At 46.5% G+C, this 19,880-nt stretch overlaps 1 protein-coding gene across 1 annotated transcript; it reads left to right on the top strand.

Annotated features, from left to right (window-relative positions):
- Window positions 1-275: 275 nt before the first annotated feature.
- Window positions 276-16,543, top strand: LOC139314535 (flap endonuclease 1-like). Its single transcript, XM_070940212.1, has 11 exons — window positions 276-357; window positions 822-912; window positions 1,521-1,623; window positions 2,278-2,323; window positions 2,450-2,511; window positions 3,610-3,743; window positions 5,438-5,498; window positions 7,338-7,469; window positions 11,779-11,930; window positions 13,156-13,309; window positions 14,635-16,543. The coding sequence occupies exons 1-11, from the start codon at window positions 276-278 to the stop codon at window positions 14,695-14,697; spliced, it is 1,080 nt and encodes a 359-aa protein (XP_070796313.1). The 3' UTR covers window positions 14,698-16,543.
- The last annotated feature ends 3,337 nt before the right edge of the window (window positions 16,544-19,880 follow it).

The raw sequence follows: 19,880 nt of genomic DNA, 5'->3' as shown, positions 1-19,880 counted from the left end.
CCTCGCGAGCGAGTAGGAGCGACCCATTGGCGCATGCGCAGTTTTGCCAACTATCGGCCGCCCCGATGCCGGGTGTTCTTGGTAGAGGATCTGGCCGCGGATGATGGGAGTGGTTGTCCCACCGTGTCCACGAGCGGGGAGGTGAGGCAGCGCCCGTGGCCCAAAACCTCCTGCGGCTCCTCCGCTGAGCCCGGCTGGGACGGAGCCGCCGAGGCGCTTTGCACGTGCTCAGAGGCGCCCTCGCCCGCCTGCAGAGTCCCTCCTCCCGCGCCGCTATGGGGATCGTCAAGCTGGCCGAGCTGATCAAGGAGGAGGCCCCCGACGCCCTGCGCCCCGCCAGCCTCCAGGAGTACCGCGGTGAGCCCCGCCCCGCCCCGCCCCCCTCGGTCCCTGAGCATGCACAGAGTGCAAAGAGTACCGGTCCGTCCTCGGTCCCCGAGCATGCAAAGAAATCCCACCTGACCTCGCTTCCTGAGCATGCACAGAGTGCAAAAGTGACCAGTCTGCCCTCAATCCCTGAGCATGCACAGTGCAAAAGTTACCCCCCTGCCTGAGCATGCATAGAGTGCAAAAGTGCTCTGTCCCTGAGCATGCAAAGAAGGCCCACCTGCCCCCCAGTCCCTGAGCATGCATAGAGTGAATAGGGGAGCCCTAGGGAACCCTGGCGTCCTTCTGGGGCTTTGTGTGCCCTCAAGAGACCAGGATGGTTTGGGGGGGGGCTGGTGCCAGTGGAGGCCGAGCGGGTGAAGGGGGTGGGTGGGCAGAAGGATCCCTTGCCCTCCAGCCTGCTCAGCCGGCCTTCCTCCTCCTCTGTGGCTCAGGGCGGGTGGTCGCGCTGGACGCTTCCGTGGCCATTTATCAGTTCCGCACAGCCATGCCGGAGATCATCAACCGCCATGGGCAGAACATCAGGTGAGCAAAGGGGGGGACCTCCTCCTCCCCCCCCCCACTAAGCAGGCGGAATGAGTCGCCACTGAAGGAGGCCGGACCTTCCGTGGGGTGGAGGATTCTCACCTGCTCCTTCCAGGCCGGATTGGGAACAATGTGGGGGTGGGAGTGGGTGGGTTTTGCCTGGGATGCGCTGTCTGCCCCTTCCATGGCCTGGCTCCCACGTACAGCTAGTCCTTGACTTACAACAGTCCGTTTAGTGACTCTTCAAAGTCGCAACGCCACTGAAAGAAACTGACTTATGACCGTTTTTCTCATAATCGTTTCAGCATTCCCCCCCCCCCATCGTCACATGATCAAAATTTAGGCAACTGACTCACATTTATGACGGTTGCAGTGGCCCGGGGTCAGGTGATCCTCTTTTGTGACCTTCTGACAAGCAAAGTCAGTGGGGAAGCCAGAACAACTGTGTGACTCACTTAACAACATTAAACAATGATTCGCTTAACACCTGTGGCCAGAAAGGTGGTAAAACAGCCGTCTCACTTAGCAACAGAAACGTTGGGCTCAGCTGGGGTCGTAAGTCAAGGACTCCCTGCATTTCCTGCTCACCGCCTCCCCTCCCCTTCCAGTTCCTTGCAGGGGCTCTTCTTCCGGACGCTGCACCTCTTGCAAAACGGCCTCAAGCCCCTCTTCATCTTCGATGGGAAGCCCCCGCAGCTGAAGCAGCCGGTGGTGCGTAGGAATCTGGAGGGTACGGGGAGGGGATGCCCAGATCAACTGTTGGGGGAATCTCCCGGCCTTTGGGGGAAAGCCAGGTAGCCCACCGAAGCCCCCCCCCCCCCTTAGAGACCGAGTTCGGGAAGCCCGGCAAAGGAAGCCACGCCCACAGGTGAGGTTACCTACTTTGGGTCATGAAATGCCTTGCAAGGAAACAACCCAGCTCAGGATTCCACCACCACCCTCCTCCTCCTCTCTGCAAACCCTTCTAGCACTGATGATGTTCCCTAGTTGGGTCATGAAACGTTTACAAGAAAACCACCAAGCTCAGCAAGCACCAAGGACCCTATAGTCATCCTCCTCCTCCTCCTCCCCCCTCCTCCTCTCTGCAAACCCCACTCCCTTCCAGCACTGATGATGTTCCCTAGTTGGGTCATGACCCCACAGTCTGCTTCCTCCTCCTCCTTTCTCCTTTCTCCTCTCCCCAAACCTCCCTCCCTTGTAGCACTGATGGTGTTCCCTAGTTAGGTTGTAAAATGTCTGCAGAAAAAAACCCCCAGCTCAGAGAGCACCAAGGATCCCCCAGTTCAAGAATATAATAAATATAATAAATAAATATAAATATTCTCCTTTATTAGAAAATCACTGGATCCTGCTTTTCCCTTGCAGCTGGCCAAACGGGATGCCGTCTCTGGATCCAGGAGGGGGGCTGCAGGTAAAGACCAGGCTCCCTCTTTGCTGGGGCGTGTTGGCTCTCCAGAGTTCCAGCTCTCACCTGCCCCCTTCCTTCCTTCCTTCCTTCCTTCCTTCCTTCCTTCCTTCCTTCCTTCCTTCCTTCCAGCAGGGCCCCCAAGACGAGACTCGGAGACTCTCTTGACCCTCCTGGGAGTTCCTTACATCCAGGTAACAGTCCTATTTATAGACGGGGAAGAGAGCACCGCCTTGCTTTGGGGGGTGAGGGGGGCTCTGTTTTGGGCTCCCCCAGATCAAGATGGGAGCAGGAGGAGGAGGGATTTGGTCCTTCCAGCTGGAAGTCTTGCCTTGGGCGCTGCAGTTGGGCTACAGGTAGTCCTCGGCTTATGACCGCGATAGAGCCCAAAATTTCCATTTCTAAGCAAGACACCCCACTTTATGACCCTTTTTAGCACCGCCGTTAAGGGAATCACTGCTGTTCTTAAATTAATAACCCAGTTGTTAAGCGAATCTTGGGCGGCCGAATCTTGTCCTGATGGATTTCTGGAAATGTTTTTTGCCTGTTTTGCCTGCAAAGCAGGACATTGGTCTCTGCTTTCCAGGGTCTCCAAGCATCTCACCATCCCGGTGGGGAGGGTTGCAGTGGGGAAGGGGCTGGGCTAGGAGGGGGACACCCAGCTTCAGGTCCTCTCAGGGCCCCTGGGTGGCTTTGGGCCAGCCCTTCCCTCTTAGCCCAATAGCAAAGGGGGTCCAGTGGAGAAGGAGTTGGACTGGGAGGGAGCAATGCAGGTCACAGGTAGTCTTCCACTTATAACCGTTCGTTTACTGGCTTTTCGAAGTTAGCACGGCGCCAAGAAAAGTGACTTCTGACTGTTTTTCATACATGACCGTTGTAGCATGGTCACGTGATCAAAATTAAGATGCTTGCTGACTGACTCGTATTTACATTTCATTACCCAAACTAGGTAACATCATCAGTGCTAGAAGGGAGTGGGATTTGGGGAGAGGAAGAGGAGAGGGAAGAGAATAGGCGTTTCATGACCCAGCTAGATAACATCATCAGGGCTGCAAAGGAGTGGTTTGCTCTCTGGTATATATAAAAGTGGCTTGCAGGATTCACTCCCACCAACTGTATATAAAGAGAGCATATCCTGCCCCCTTCTAGCCCTGATGATGTTACCTAGTTGGGTCATGAAACGTCTGCACTCAAACCGAAAACCCCGTAGGCTTCCTTTCTTAATCTGAGGCCATTGTTTCAACCTCCCTCTGACCGGAAATTTCCTTTCTTCCCCTTGGTGTGTGACCTAGGCTCCTGCGGAAGCCGAAGCCACCTGTGCCGCCCTGGTGAAATCTGGACACGCCTGGTGTGCAGCCACAGAAGACATGGACGCCCTGCCCTTTGGGGCCGTGCGCCTCCTGCGGCATCTTGGCCTGACGAAGAGGTGAGGGTTAGGGGGGTGGGCTTAGCCCCAGAGCCATAAACTAGTATAGTCTCTAAATGTTGAGATGCTGGTGGACTTCAACTCCCAGAATTCCTCAGCCGTGGCGACAAGACTAGACACAAAAATGTCATCCTCCTCTAGCAAGGGGACTAGAAGACCTCAGAGGTCCCTTCCATCCCTGTGATTCCATGTTCTAACCTTGCCTAGGCCCTCAAATCTAGAGCCAAATAGCAGCTCCTAACAGATGTTTTGCCCAGGGGTGAAATCCTGACAGGTTCTGGAGAACCGGTAGCGGAAATTTTGAGCAGTTCGGAAAACCGGCAAATGCCACCTCTGTCTGGCCGCAGAGTGGGGAGGGAATGGAGATTTTGCAGTATCCTTCCCCTGCCACGCCCACCAAGCCACACCACGCCCACCAAGGCACGCCCACAGAACCAGTAGTAAAAAAATTTGGATTTCACCACTGGTTTTGTCCCTTTGGGAAAATGTGACCCCCCCCTTTTTTAAAAAATAACATTATTAAAATATTATCATGGGAATACTGAGAATTAATGCAAGCTAAAAGAGGAGTCAAAAGTTCGAAGGAAAAGAGAAGTAGAGGAAAGATACAAAAAGAAAGGTAAGAATTTAGTAAATAAAAAGAAATATAAATATAAAGAGGTGACAATAAGTGCAAACAATTTTAGTAACTTTACACCTACATCTATAGCCAATTTTCATCCCATGTCCATCTCTTAGGTACAAACAAATCCATAAAGCACCATCACTTCAGTCCTGCTGTCAGCAAACGTCCCTTAAGGGTTGCCTGAAATAACAATATATCTATTTTAACTTTGATCAAATAACCAGCTTTATATTCCTTCCTTTAACTTCCAGTCAAGTAATATAGATTTTTAAAAATTTTCTTCTCACGAGACTAATCCAAGTTTTAACGAACTGCTTTTGTAAATTCAATATAAAAGAATTGTCCAGGTCACTCTTTCGGTTTATTATTTAATTCTCTTGATTTTTAAAGCATCAACTGATTTCTTTTGTGTGCCCAACGAAGCATGTCATTCTTGTAGCCTGTCATTTGTAGATCTACTTTTGATGTTAATTTTGCAGTGTTTTGTCAAATAAAACTTGTTCCTCTCCTATTATTTTTTCCGAAACAACATTTGTACATAATCTATCATAGAAGCAAGCATCACTATTGACATTGTTGATATTAACTTCCGATTCCATTTTTCAAAAGCACCCTTGGTACTTCCAATGTTAGAACATCTTGTGTCACTCCTATAGCAGTTAAATCAGGTTTGTCTTATTTTTCTGTTTTAATTAAAAACTTTAGTTCCCCCTAGTGTCCAGATTTTTAAAACTGTTTATCTCTTTTTTAGAAAAAAAACCCAAACAGGTTGACTTTCCTACCGGAGAGATTCTTTATAATTAATTGCGAAATTTTGTTTCAAATTTACCTGGACACTTAAATCTTTTTATTTTTTTTTTAAAAAAAGGTAATGGTTTTCCCCTGCCAGTGAAGTCCGACTGTAGGGGGCGCTGTTCACCTCCGATTCACAGGGGCTGGCATAGCTATATGCCAAAGACCACGGAATGCTGTTTATAGTTTTCTAAAAGTCTTAATTAGCTTTTTTTAAAAAATTAATGAATTAGATTAATTAATTGATCTCCATTTGGTTCTTTTCGCCCCTCCCCAGCCGTCTGGAAGAGATCTCCTTGCCCATCGTCCTGCAAAAGCTGGGAATGACTCAGGAGCAGGTATGGGGCAGTGCCAGGTAGTTTGGGGAACCAGCCTTGATTTGAGCTCCAGCATTTCAGCATTTGCCCTCCATCCTTGTCTGGATTTGGATAGACCAGAGAACCATTTGTCTGGGATAGTATAGGTCAGTGATGGCTAAACTTTTTGCCGTTGCGTGCCAAAAGGAGCCTGTAGTACAGTGGACTAAAGCACTTATTAACAGATTAACATTTGCTGCTTGCAATTACTGCAAGTTCAAATCTCGCCAAGGCTCAAGGTTGACTCAGCCTTCCATCCTTTCTAAGGTAGGTAAATTGAGGACCCAGTTTGTGGGGGCAATAAGCTGACTTTGTATAAATATACAAAAGGATGAAGGCTATTGCTTAACGCATTGTAAGCCGCCCTGAGTCTCCGGAGAAGGGCGGCATATAAATTAAAAAAGCAAAAGCAAAGCAAGTAAAAAGCAAAGCAAAACGGGGGGAGCAGGGCAGGTTGTGCATCCGTGTGCCCATAGCCATAATTCAATGCCCCCTGCACCCCCGCGCATGGGTGTGCGACCCCCCACATTCCCCCCGCTTTTGGCATGCAACTGCAAAAAGGTTACTGGTGGGCCCGGTAGGCCCGTTTTTTCGCCCTCCCCAGGTTCCAGAGGCTTTCTTGGAGCCTGGGGAGGGCGAAAACAGCCTCTCCCCCCCCCCGGGAGGCCCTTTGGAGGCCGAGAATGCCCTCCCAGAGCCTCCGCGTGAGCCCTGTACTTACCTGGCATCCAAAACAGGCTGCATGGAGACTCCTGGGAGGGGAGGGCGGCACACATGCGCGCTGGAGCTGAGCTAGGGCAACAGCTTGCGTGCCCACAGATGTGGTTCCACGTGCCACCTGTGGCACGCCTGCCATAGGTTCACCATCGCGGGTATAGGTCCTCCTACCTTGGGGGGGGCGGATTGGACTAGAAGACCTCCAAGGTCCCTTCCAGCCTTAGGATTCTATGCAATGGGAGAGGGCTGTGCCAAAGTCCTTCTGAAGGAACGCTGGGGAACCCCAATGGAGGCGCCCCCTTTTCCTACTTCCGCTTGTGCCCCAGTGACACTTGAGAGCGAGAGGGAAGACAGCCTGAAGGCCTGGAGCCCAGGCAGAGCTGGTGACCATGTGGCACGCTGGTTGGGGATGAGGGGAGTTGTAGTCTGGTTCATCAGGAGAATGACCACGTGGAGGTAGGTGTGGATCAACTTATTTGTTTACTTACCTACTTAATTATTTTGATTTATGCGGTCACCCACTCACTTGTAGTGACTGGGTGGTTTACAAAGAATAAAAACCCAATAAACATCCGATAAACCCAATAAATATACAAAACAATAAATAAGAACAATACCCCCACCCATACCCTCCGGCAACAACACCCAATCAAATAAGCCACTTGATGGGCCCCCTCCCACCACTCTGGCTTTCCCAGCCCTGTTGGCAGAACCAGACCTTTGGGGGCCTTGTGGAAGAGTGCCAGAGGGGGGCCCGGTGTATCTCTGCGGGGAGGATGTCCCAGAGGGAGGGAGACACCATGGAGAAGGCCCTTCTTCTGGGTCCTGCCAGATGGGCCTCCTTAGGAGAGGAGACCCACAACACTCCTTGCCTCCCCACTCTGGTGAGTTGGGTGGACGTAACCGGGAAGAGAGGGTCCCTCCGATCATTTTTCTTACTAGTTTATTCTTTCAGTTGAGCTCCCTCTGCATTCGGTGTCTTTTCCTCTATAGATTTTCAGAAAATCTAGGTGGGTGGGTAGGTGGAGTGGCCCTCTGCCTTTTGTAAAGTGACGCCCCACTTTCTCCCTCTCTCTCTCTCTGCTTTCTCTCGGCCGGATCCAGTTTGTGGATCTCTGCATTCTGCTGGGCTGTGATTACTGCCGCAAAGTCCGAGGGTTGGGCCGCAAGAAGGCGCTGAAGCTGCTGCAGCTGCACGGAAGCATCGAGGAGGTGCTGCGGAACACCAGTCGTAAGGTATCCAACAGGCGGGTCTCGCCGCTGCCCGCCATCCCATTCTTGGCCCTCTGCAGGCAGGCAGCCTCTTCCCGGGCCCAACGCCAGCTGCTGTCGCCAGGCGGTAGAGCCAGCTGTTCCTAACACAGCTGTGAGGTCCCAAAGGTGCTTTTTCTTCAAAAGGCAACTGGACTTTCTTGCCTTTCTTCCTTGAAAACGTTTCGCTTCTCATCCAGGAAGCTTCTTCAGTTTTGAATGGGGGGGTGGGTGGGCGGAAGGATTTATCTGCCTTGCAGTCATCTGGTTGTTAGTACTCTCTCTGAGAATCCTTCCGTTCACCAGCCCCCATCATTCAGTCAGAACTGAAGAAGCTTCTTGGATGAGAAGCGAAACGTTTTCAGGGAAGAAAAGCAAGAAAGTCCAGTTGCCTTTTGGAAAAAGCACCTTTGAGACAGGTGACCCGGATGATGGAGAATCTCCAAGGACATTTAGGTTTCTATGAAGGCCCCGTTAACAGCATAGCAGCGGGATCAGTAAGGAAACCTGGCAGGGTGTTGCTTTGTGTGTTCTGCCTGATCTTGGTCAGTCTCAGCCGTGCCATTTGTCTCTCTAATCATGATCAAAGAGTCATACAGCTGGAAGGGACCTCAGAGGTCTTCTACTCCAACCCCCTGCTCAAGCAGGAGACCCTCTCCCATTCCAGAAAAATTACTGTCCAGTCTCTTCTTGAAAACCTCCAGTGATGAAGCACCCACAACTTCTGAAGGAAAGCCTTTACACTGGCTAATTGTTCTCACTGTCAAGAAATTTCTCCTTAGTTTCAGGTTGCTTCTCTCCTGGATTAGTTTCCATTCATTGTTTCTTGTCCTGCCTTCTGGAGCCCCTCAAAACACTACCATCACATCACCCCTAATCTTTCTCTTTGTTAAGCTAAATATCCCTAGCTCCCTCAACCATTCATTGTACAATTTGACCTCCAAACCCATTATTATTATTATTATTATTATTATTATTATTATTATTATTATTATTATTATTATTATTATCATCATCATCATCATCATCATCATCATCATCATCATCATCATCATTTGAAGCTTTTTCTGCAGACTTTCTAAAGGGCTTCGGATGCTTTGCACCAGTGGTCTCCAACCTTGGCAACTTTACGACTTGTGGACTTCAACTCCCAGAATTACTTTCGCTGGCTGAGGAATTCTGGGAGTTGAAGTCCACAAGTCTTAAAGTTGCCAAGGTTGGAGAGCCCTGCTTTACACGCTTTGGGTAAATGGAAGGCTATTGCTAAAGGACCATTTCCAGAGAGAGAACCAGCCTGGTGTCAGTAGGTAAAGGCACCGGGCCAGTCTCTAGGAGACCGTGAGTTCTAGTCCTGCCTTAGGCCTGAAGCCAACTGGGTGACTTGGCACAGTCCCTTTCTCTTAGCCCTAGGAAGAAGGAGGCAAGGACCAACCACATGTGGAAACATGCCCTCAACCCCACAAAACAAATCTAGGCACTTTTTTGTTCGATATCCAGGAGTCGTGACTGCTTTAAAGGCACTCATTTCTGGCTAGACAAGATAAACTTACTGGTATTTGCTAGCCTGGCGTAAGCTGTTAGGTTTGACATCACATAACTTGTGAAAGGGAGCACCCTCCCAAGGCTTGGCAAGTCTTGTAAACAGAAGAACAGAGTTGGAAGGGACCTTGGAGGTCTTCTAGTCCAACCCTCTGCTCAGGCAGGAGACCCTACACCAATTTAGACAAGTGGCTGTCCAGTCTCTTCTTAAAAACCTCCAATGATGGAGCACCCCCAATTTCTGGAGGCAAGCAGTTCCACTGGTTAATTGTCCTCACTGTCAAGGAAATTTCTCCTTAGAGGGAAATGTTAAGGCTGCCGTACAGCTCAGTACGAGCATCCCCACTGGCCTCTCCCCTCGTAAACCCCTGGCCAAGGGTGGTCTTGAAAGGATGGCGTAGACTCAGAGGAGAAAGATCCGAAAGTGCTGGTGGCAGGGTCCCTACTTTACAAGACTCCTGAACAACGATGCTCCCAAGATTTGGGGGAACGTGGGCACCGAAGAGAGGAAAAAACCCCAAAGGGTCTTATTTGCGCTGCAGTTTAGAGGGGCTAAGCAGATCCTCGTAGTTGTAAATAAAACTGTTCCTGACCCTTGAGAAAAGCCACAAAGCTCGCTGGGAGGGGGAAGCGCATGATCGGGGGGGGGGTCCATGAAACAAAGGCGGGGTCCTTGGGACTCTCCGAGTTTGGTAATTTCCTTGCATTACCTGACAAGGTAACATCATCAGTGCTAATCCCATTTATTTTGCTTCCTCCTTTTATGTTTTTATAGCCACTTGAATGGCTTGTAAATATGGTTTTATTATCTCTGGATGCCCAGTCGATGGCTGATCGGTCTGAATGCCAAGCTCTGATGGGATTAGGGGAAAGAGGGAGGTCTAGGGGAAGGGGAAGGGGAGAGGGGGTGCATGGAGGGTTTATTTTTATCCTTCCTTTGGTTTATTTTCTCCGTTGCACCCCCTCCCCCTCCTGCAAACGCCTCTCACGCCCAGCCAGGCCTTACAGCTGCTCATCCGAATTCGCCACAAACCCCGGTGTGGTCACTCTGCAGATGGCCACGAACAAAGAAAAGGAGAATATTTGTAGCTTCAGGGTTGAAATGAGGGGTCAGAATCAGAATAGAGCTGGAAGGGAGTTTGGAGGTCTTCTAATCCAGCCCCCTCCCCAGGCAGGAGTCTCTCCTTAAAGCCCCCGTGATGGAGCCCCCACAACTTCTGGTGGCGAGCTGTTCCCACCAGAATGTTGCTTAATTGTCCCCACTGTTTGGAAGTTTCTCCTTAATTCCAGGTTGCTTCTCTCTTTGGTTAGTTTCCATCCATCGTTTTTTTTGTCCTGCCTTCTGGTGCTTTGGAGAATCTCTTCTTTGTCCTTGCTCCTCTTGGTCCTTGGTGCTCTCTGAGGCTGATGGTTTTCTTGCAGACATTTCATTATCCCAACTAGGTGGCATCTTCAGTGCTAGCTGATGATGTTACCTAGTTTGGGTACTGAAACATCTGGAAGAAAACAATCAAGCTCAGAGAGCACCAAGGACCCCACAGTCTTCCTCCTCCTCCTCCTCTCCAAACCCCTTTCTAGCCCTGATGACTTTACCTAGTTGGGTAATGCAACGTCTGCATGAAAACCACCAAGCTTAGGGAGCACCAGGTGCCATGAACTCGTCCATCCCAAGGCCGAGGTGCAGGCAGCAGCCGAGTGCATCAGGATTTGGCCCTCGATTGGAGTCGAGACTAAAGAAGCAAAGGAATATTTTCTGGGTCCCTGGAGATCCTCCAACACATGGCCCCCGGGACACTGCAACTGTCATAAGTACATGCCAGTTGCCAAGCACCTGAATTTTTATTTTTATTTTTATTGAAAAAGTTTTACAAATTTTCTCCCTTTCCCCCCCCCTTTCCCTCCCTAACCCTCCCTTACCCTCCCCTCCCCCCATGGCTTCCCCAGGATGAAATCCAAATCCAAATCACATTATATAATACTTTACCGCCCATCTACTCTACCCCCTGTGTAGTATACATTTCTTCCTGACATTCTAGTATTCTATCCCCTATATACTATACATTTCTACGCAACATTCAACTAAAAGTTATCTGATACTTCCTAGTTTAATATTTATTCTGCACATAGTCTATCCATTTCCTCTACTCCCATACATAGATCTCTTGGGTCCAATCTTTTATATATGCTGATATCTTCGCCATTTCTGCAAAACTGTCCACCTTCGGAGTCCATTCTTCTATAATAAACATAACATCCCTTTTCCAATATTGAACAATCAGTAACCTAGCCTATCACCATACACCATATCAATTTTGTTTCATCCACTTCCCCGCAGGTCCACCATATATAATAATTTATAGCATCTAAACAATTACATCAAATCCTTCTTCCAACAGTGTATTTAATGTCTTTAGTTGCCATCTGCCCCCATCATTGAAGAGCACCTGAATTTTGATCACATGACCATGAGGAGGCTGCAACGGTCATAAGGGTGAAAAACGGTCCTAAGTCACTTTCTTCAGTGTCATTGTAACTTCAAATGGTCACTTAACAAACGGTTGTAAGTCGAGGACTACCTGTATTGGAACTTTCCCCCGTGAAGGGTTCTGACGTGGGGCCGGCCTGGAAAAGGCCCTGCAAGGAATCTGTCCCACCCGGCAAGGCCTCCATGGCGCACCCTCCAATGTCTTGGGGTCCGGGCCATTTAGCAGCGGGGCAGAGATGCTGTTGATGCTCAGGACTTCTCCCCTTGCAGAGCCATCCTGTGCCGGACGGCTGGTGCCTGGAGGAGACGCGGCGGCTTTTTCTGCAGCCGGAGGTGACGGATCCGACACAGCTGGTGCTGGAGTGGAAGGAGCCGGACGAGGAGGGCTTGGTGAATTTCCTTGCACACGAGAAGCACATGAAGTGAGTGGCACGCGACTGGCCCCCTTGAGCCCCCCAAGAGGGCACGGCCTGGGTCTTAGCGTGTTGGCATCTGCTTTGTGGCTCTGGGGAGGAGGGGGTTGGAAATTTGAGCGAGTAGGCAGTTAGGAAAACTCTCTGGATGCTGGGCTTCCTCCCACCCCAGCAGGAGGGGAACTGAATGGTCCTTGGTGCTCCCTGAGCTTAGTACTTTCATGACCCAACTAGGTAACATAATATGAGCCGAGGTGGCGCAGTGGTTAGAGTGCAGTACTGCAGCTACTTCAGCTGACTGCTAGTTCAGCAGATCAGCGGATCAAATCTCACCGGCTCAAGGTTGACTCAGCCTTCCATCCTTCCGAGGTGGGTAAAATGAGGACCCAGATTGTTGGGGACAATATGCTATTTATTATTTTATTTATTTATTTATTTATTTTATTCAATTTGTATACCACCCTTCTCCTGTATTTAGTATACTGTCTTTGGTGTAAGCCGCCCAGAGTCCTCGGAGAGTGGGCGGCATAGAAATATGACAAATAAATAAATAACATAATCCGGTACTGGAAGGTAGTGAGGTTTGCATCTTCTGATATTACCTAGCTGGGTCATGAAACATCTGCAAGAAAACCACCAATCTCCACGAGCACCAAGGAGACTCATTTTAACCTTGGGCTGCAAGCATTCTCCTTTATTGGTACGATGGGGGTTGTAGTCACCCAGGCCCAAATGGAGGGCCCAGGTTTAGAGAAGAGGAGACGGCCTGGCTGAAGGGTCAGGGGTGCCTTGGGAGATGGAGAGAAGGTTGCAGGAAGCTGTGGGGGCAAGAAAAGAGACTGGGGGAAAATGCACCTCCTCCTACCAGTTGCTCTGAATGAGAAAGCCGGTCTCCAGACTCTCCTCTGGGAAGGCCAGGGAACCCTCTGCCCCATCTCTGGTGGAGCCCTTTCTCTGGAGATGCTTGGCCAGCCAAAATCACAGCCAGGTCCCCCATCTTATTGCAAAACCTTCACCATGAATCCTGACCGGAAATCTCCGCCTAGACAGGGTTGAAATCTCCCAGCTGTTCTTCTCGGCTTAGGGTTCCCTCAGTGTCCGTCCACCCCAGGCCTAGTCAGGGCTGCCTGCTGGAGATGGGTCTTGCGAGATGAGTGGGGGTGAACCCCCCCCCCTGTGCCTGCCTCCCCCCCCTTTTTTTTTTGCCATCTTCACCCCAGCCCTTCTTCCGCAGAGAGAGCCGAGTTCGGGGTCGCCTGAAGAGGTGGCGAGACGCCCGCCAGAAGCTCAGTGAGGCCCGGGAATCCGTCTCCAAGGCCAAGGGAAGACCAAGGAAGGCAACCAAGACCATGAAGGATTTCTTCCCGGTCCAGAAACGTCCAAACAAGGTGAGGAAGAAGAAGAGGGACAGTGTTCTCCTCACCCCCAAAGAGAGAGAGAGAGAGAGAGAGAAGCTGGAAGGTAGAAGGCAGAGCTTGTCACTGCGTTTTTGTATTTACCAGCTGAGCTCTTATTTTTGGACTTTCAGACTTACCGTAGCTTGCCAAGTCCTTATCAGTAACTACTGCGCATGTCTACATTCCTTTCCTTCTTCTCTAAAACTTTCTTTGTTCTCCAGCCAAGAGAAGTCCGGCAGGAACGCTGCCAAGATGTAATTAATTAGCTAGTAAGATGTTTTCTTCTTTATAATAAAATGTGTTTATTAGAATATATCTCGGTTTTATTTTCTTAAAGTATACTTCAAGAAAAGGTCACGATCCATTCTCTAATCAGGGTGCAATTACCCAAAAGCAGAATGGGATTAATTGCCACCCTGACACCTGGTAGCAGAGGATGGTTTCGATCCATCGACCTCTGCTATCAGGAGGGGGGCAGATGGGAGGGAGGTATCTGTTCTCTACAGAATTCTTTGTGCCCCATGACCTCCGCCTGGGGGCCTTGGCGGTTCCCAAAATTATGTGTGTGTATATGAGAGGGAGACGGAGAAATGGATGAGAGAGAAAGAGATAGATGGGTGGAGAGAGAGAAATAAATGGATGTGAAAGAGATAGAAGATGGATGGATGGATGAATAGAAGAGAAAGGATGGATGGATAGAAAGAAGAGAGGATGGAGGGAAGAAGAGAGACAGGAGAAAGGGAGGGAGGGAGGGAAAGATTGAAAGAGAAAGATATAGAGATAATGATGGATAGGTAGGTAGGTGAGTGGGTGGAAAGAGAAAGGAGAGGATGGAGGGAGGAAAAGAGATAGGAGAAAGGGAGGGAGGGAAAAGAAAGAAAGAAAGAAAGAAGAAAGAAAGAAAGAAGAAAGAAAGAAAGAGAAAGAAAGAAAGAAAGAAAGAAAGAAAGAAAGAAAGAGCACTGATTGATGCCCTGCAGCAGTGGGAACTAGCTAGAGAGCTGGTGAAGGCCAGAGAGGGAAGCAAAGGCTTGAAACGTACCAGCTGCTTTTGCAGGATACGTGGGCAAAGGGGCTGCCAGGTCTACCCACCAGCTCTGCCATGCAGTGTGAACCCTCCAAGCGTCGCATCCTGTTGGAATGCAGCCACTGGGCCTGCCCTGCCCTGGGGGTGCTCGGAGGCCGATAACGTGGAGACCCGGATTCAGGATCTGCAGAAGGGCTGCGTTCCTTTTCTCCCGTTACTTACATCCTATACAAGCAGGTTGCTTTCCTGTTTCACTAACGCCCCCCCCCCTCTTCTCTCTTCTATGCAGGCGCCCACCCGTCCACCTGCCAGGAAGAAGCAAAAGTTGTCTGAGACAGCCCCAGGGATTTGAAGGAGCAGGGCCCTTGGTGCTCTCCGAGCTTGGTAGTTTTCCTGTTAGATGTTTCATTACCGAACTAGGTAACGCCATCCGTTCCCTTTGCCTTGCACTGGAGGCCTCGTCAGGTTCCAGGAAAAGCCTCTGCTGTCCTTCAACACAAACACACAACTGTCGATACGAGCATCGCATCGATCAGATTCAGCGCCTTTCAGCTGAGCAAAATCGGCCAAAAGGTTGATGCCACTTTACAGATTAAGGGTTAGGGTTGGATCGTGGGGTCTTTGTTGCTCTCTGAGCTTGGTGGATCTTTTTGCAGACGTTTCATAACCCAACTAGGAAATCTCATCAGTGCTAGAAGGAAGGAGGTTAGGTTGCTCCCTTTACATATAGTAGCTTTCCTGGACGGTGTTGATGGGGCTGTAGCTTTCTCCTCGGTAGTTCATAGATTAGGGTTTTGTCTCCTGTTGGATTCTTTACCTGGTACCTGATAAAAAAAAACAGATATTTGTAGCTCAGGGTTGAACTGTGGGGTCCTTAGTGCTCTCTGAGCTTGGTGGATTTTTTTGCAGATGTTTCATAACCCAACTAGGGAACCTCATCAGTGCTAGAAGGGAGGGGGAGTTGTGTAGAGAAGGAAGAGGAAGGGGGCTGTCCAAGTTTGATAGTTTTCCTGCAGACCTTTCATTACCTAACTAGGTAACAAAATCAGGGCTAGAGGGGAGAGAATAGTCATATTTCAATACCGCAGCCATGTTTCATATTATGCCTTTTCATTGCCTTCCAGTCACCTGGATCAGGCAGATGGAAAATTTCTATGTTTTCCCCCCTTTGTTTTGGGGAGAGAGTAAAAAGGGTCAGGAGGATATCTTTACATTGTTCTCTTTCTCCTCGCCTATTTAAATGACAGGCCGGTTTCTGCATAATCTACCTTTGGCTAAAGCTCTGGGGGTTTGGTGATCTCTGGCCCCATTAAGGTGATGCATAATAAATGGGTGCATTTGAAGAAGCTTGTGAGACCCTGTTGCTTTTACTGCAAGGGCCATACCTGTTATTTTATCCTGTTGGAAAAGAGGGCTCCCTATCACTGCTTTTTTTTTTATTTACCAGCTGAGCTCCTTTTAGAAATTTTCACGGTTTCTTTTTCCTACTAGAATTAATCTCAAAGGCAGCAGGCTGAAGAGTAAAAAAAGTCAAAATGATGGACACTCCTGATTTAATGTAGGAAGTCTCTTCCAGGGTATTTTGGCAAACATTTGGTGACAAACCAGACCAACAATTGGATTTCCTATTTTAAAAATTGGGACCATCCGTTATTGCATGTTTCTTTGTCCCAACAATATTCGATGTATTATGAAACCAAGAAGGCTGGACGGGCGCTCCTAAAAGTTCCTCCTGAATTGTCAGTTTTTTAACAGGAAGAGAAAATTACTAAATAGATGACAAGGTTATTTATGTCGGTTATATCAGTTTGAGTTATATCGAAATATCAAATCAAATGTACTTTTTTTGTCCCTGTATTACGAAATAGGTTACTGGATTTAGAAGATCATGATTGTGGAGATTTGGGGGGGGGGTCATCTTTGTAACTCGTGGTATGACAAAGCTAATGTAGATTTTTAAAAATGGTTATGTCAGGTGGGCTATTCTAGAGTGTAGAATAAATAGAAACAGAAATTCTGCCCCAAAACACTTTTTGTGCCTTTCAATTCGAGAAGTATTTTATGGATGAGAGAAATGATAAGTAATCATAAATTGACTAATTTATCCTGATGTACTTGAATTTTCTCAAGTGGATTGTAAAATAAAATGTAGAGAAGATTTAACAATAGACAGATATCTTTGTCAATAGGTTTTTTTTTAATGTTTTTTTTTTTTAACATTTTATATTTTAAATTACTAACATTACAAACAACATATACAATATTTCACCCTGTGCTATACATAAGAAAGGAAGATTTAGTTCTTCGGATATATCCTCATGATCGCCAAAATCCACGTTCTCGGGGTACAGGTACCGAAGCATCCAATTTTCCCAGCGCATAGTCCACAAATGGTTTCCAAATTTTCCAGAAAATGTCTTCTTTATAGTCACCATTTCTAATTTTAATATCACATGTCATTTTATCATTTAAAGCTAATTTCCACATTTCACAATACCATTCTTCTATTCTAAAATTCACATCTAATTTCCAATATCTGGCTATTATAATTCTACCCATTATAATCATAATTCTAATCAATTCTTTCTCATATTTTGTTGGTTCTATTTCCTTAATTATCAACAGTAATATAGTTTCTGGTCTCAATATTATTGCTTTCCCCATCATTTCAAATATCATTTCCTCCAATTGTTGCCAAAACTTTTTAACTTTATCACATTTGTACCACATATGTTCATAAGTCCCTAATTCCATATCACATCTCTGACATTGTTTACTAATTTTTTTATCCATCAATGACAATCTTAATGGAGTCAAATACCATTTCCAAACAACCTTATAATTATGCTCTTTAATCCTTACAGATAAAGTCTTCATAATTCTACTCTTCCAATTCACGTTCCAATCTAAATCTGATATTTTAATATTAAGTTCTTTTTCCCAATTCATCTTCATCACCCTTTGTGGTTTTCCATCAAAATTTATAATCTCATATATCTTACTAACGAGTCCCTTTAGCCCAATTTCATCTTTCATAATTTGGAATACTAAATATTCAAATTCAGTTTTACTTCTACTTATCGAACAATTGTCCCTTACCTTCTTAGTCCATTTTTCTATCTGTATTTTTTCAAACCAGCCTAAACCCAATTTTTAAATGATTTCTTTTTTCCTCCTTTCATTTTCTGAAGTTTTTAACCAATCTATTATAGTTTGTATATTTTCATCTTCCATTACCCTATCACGACTTATATTAGTTTTAATCGGCCAATTTTCAATTGTCTTCCCTAAGAAAATTATATCTGGAATTAAAATTTTAACAAATTTGTTCCAAATTTTACTCAGTTCCTTTAACCAATAGCTATTAATTACACATTTTGATTTTGCTTTATCTAAAAACCATGTTGAGCCAAATCTCTTGATGTCCTTTAATTCTAAATCTCTCCAATGACTATCTTCACCTTTAAATATTTTTACCATAGTCAGAATAGCATAAGCCCAATAATAATTGAGTAGTTTGGGGATTCCTAATCCACCTTCTTTTTGATTTTGATACCACATTTTCTTCACTAATCTAGGTCTTTTCCCACCATTACAAAATTTATCCAATTTCTTCTGATATCCTTCAATATCTTTCTCTGTCAAGTTTAACGGTAACATCTCAAATAAAAAATTAAACTTTGGTAACAACATCATCTTACACATTGCAATTCTACCAAACCAAGACAACTTTATCATTTTATATTTATCTTTTTTTTAATGTAAAACTTACAGTGGCTAAAATATTTTACGGTTTTGAACTATGTAAGTGAAACAATTATGTACTAAGGATGAGTATGTTATTTTTAAAATGTATAAACTTTTATTGAAACTTGAAACAGGAGAACAACATGTGAAAGAATGCATGATAAAATGCACTAAAAACTTGGTTGCAATATACAAAGGGAACAATGGGAAAATACGTGGTTGAAAGGATTAAAATGTACGTTGTGTTCTAACCTTAAAGAGAATATTTTATAAAATGATGTATTGTTGATATTTGTTACCAGAGGAATTGTCTTGAATGTATAAAGATAGAGGCAATCCTCCACTCAAATTTTCTATTGTTAAGTGAGTTTTGCCCCATTTAATGACCTTTGTTGCAACAGTTGTTAAGTGAATCTGGAAACTGGAAATTCCTTACAGACATTTTGCATGAGAGCGGAAAAAAATGCACTTACAACTTGTGGCTTTGATTATTAGAAAACAATAATAGATAAAAGAAAAAAGTGAGCTTTCTTATAATCGTAGGGTAACAATTTTTTGTAATTGTACTTATATTTGCCACAAAAGAAATTGGAAGCGTCTTTGTATATTTTTTATTATTATTATTATTATTATTATTATTATTATTATTATTATTATTATTATTATTATTATTATTATTCTTTCTCTTAGCACTTTGGGAATTTTTTCTTTCTTTCTTTCCAATCCGTATTACTTGGTGTTTGTTTTTACGTTCTCTGTAAAAATTTTAATAAACTTTAGTTTTAAAAATTAATTTTGTCTTGCCTCTAGATGAGTTGGGCACCCCACGGAAGGAAGGGAGGGAGGGAGGAAAGGAAGGAAGGAAAGATTGGCAGATGATAGTTTGACAGCGATAGATATAGATGGTTAGATAGATTGATGATAGATTGACATAGGATAGATAGATTCACAGATGATAGTTTAACCAATTATTGACAGATTAACGATAAATCGATAGAGGGACAGAGACAAATGATAGATTGATATGATACATCAACAGACGATTGAGAGAGGATAGATTGACAGATTAGATGGATGGAGATAAATAGATTGACACAGAGAGAGAGATTGACATTGGATGGAGATAGGTAAGTAGGTATAAGTAGATTTTGGCATCCCCCTGAGATGCTGGCTGGGCCTCAGTTGGAAAGGAATTGCTTGGCTGTGTTTTCTGAGAAAGCCTAAAGATCCTCTCCATATTTTTACATTTTTTATTCCCTTCCTGGGAGTCCTTGTGACCTGGTCACTGCAGACTCTGCTCAGTGGATCTTTTGGCATGTCTGATCTGTCTATCTGCCTGTCCAGGGTCTAGGGCCGTGATGGCAAACCTATCAGGTGGCATGCGGACCCATATCGGTGGGCACACGAGCATTGCCCTAGCTCAGGTCTGGTGCACGCATCTTATTTTTGGGCCTTCCGGGCACACTGGAAGTCAGCAAACGGGCCGTTTCCGGGCTCTAAAGGGCCTCTGGGGGTGGGGGGAGGCCGTTTTCGCCCTCCCCAGGCTCCAAGAAAGCCTCTGGAGCCTGGGGAGGGTGAAAAACAGACTTACTGGGCCCACTGTGCTATTGCATGCCAAAAGTGAGGGGGAGTTGTGGGGGGGGATCGTGCACACATGCACCCGGGGGAGGCATTGAATTATGGGTATGGGCACACATGCACACAACCCCCCCCCCCCACGCTCCCTCTGCTTTTGGAATGCGACGGCAAAAAGGTTAGCCATCACTGGTCTAGAGCCTTTGGCCAGGG

The sequence above is a fragment of the Pituophis catenifer genome, unplaced genomic scaffold (genome assembly GCF_029215685.1).
Source record: "Pituophis catenifer annectens isolate HBS135680 unplaced genomic scaffold, rPitCat1.0.hap2 SCAF_3, whole genome shotgun sequence".
Classification (NCBI taxonomy): Eukaryota; Metazoa; Chordata; class Lepidosauria; order Squamata; family Colubridae; genus Pituophis; species Pituophis catenifer.
This window is presented reverse-complemented; position numbering and strand designations above follow the sequence as displayed.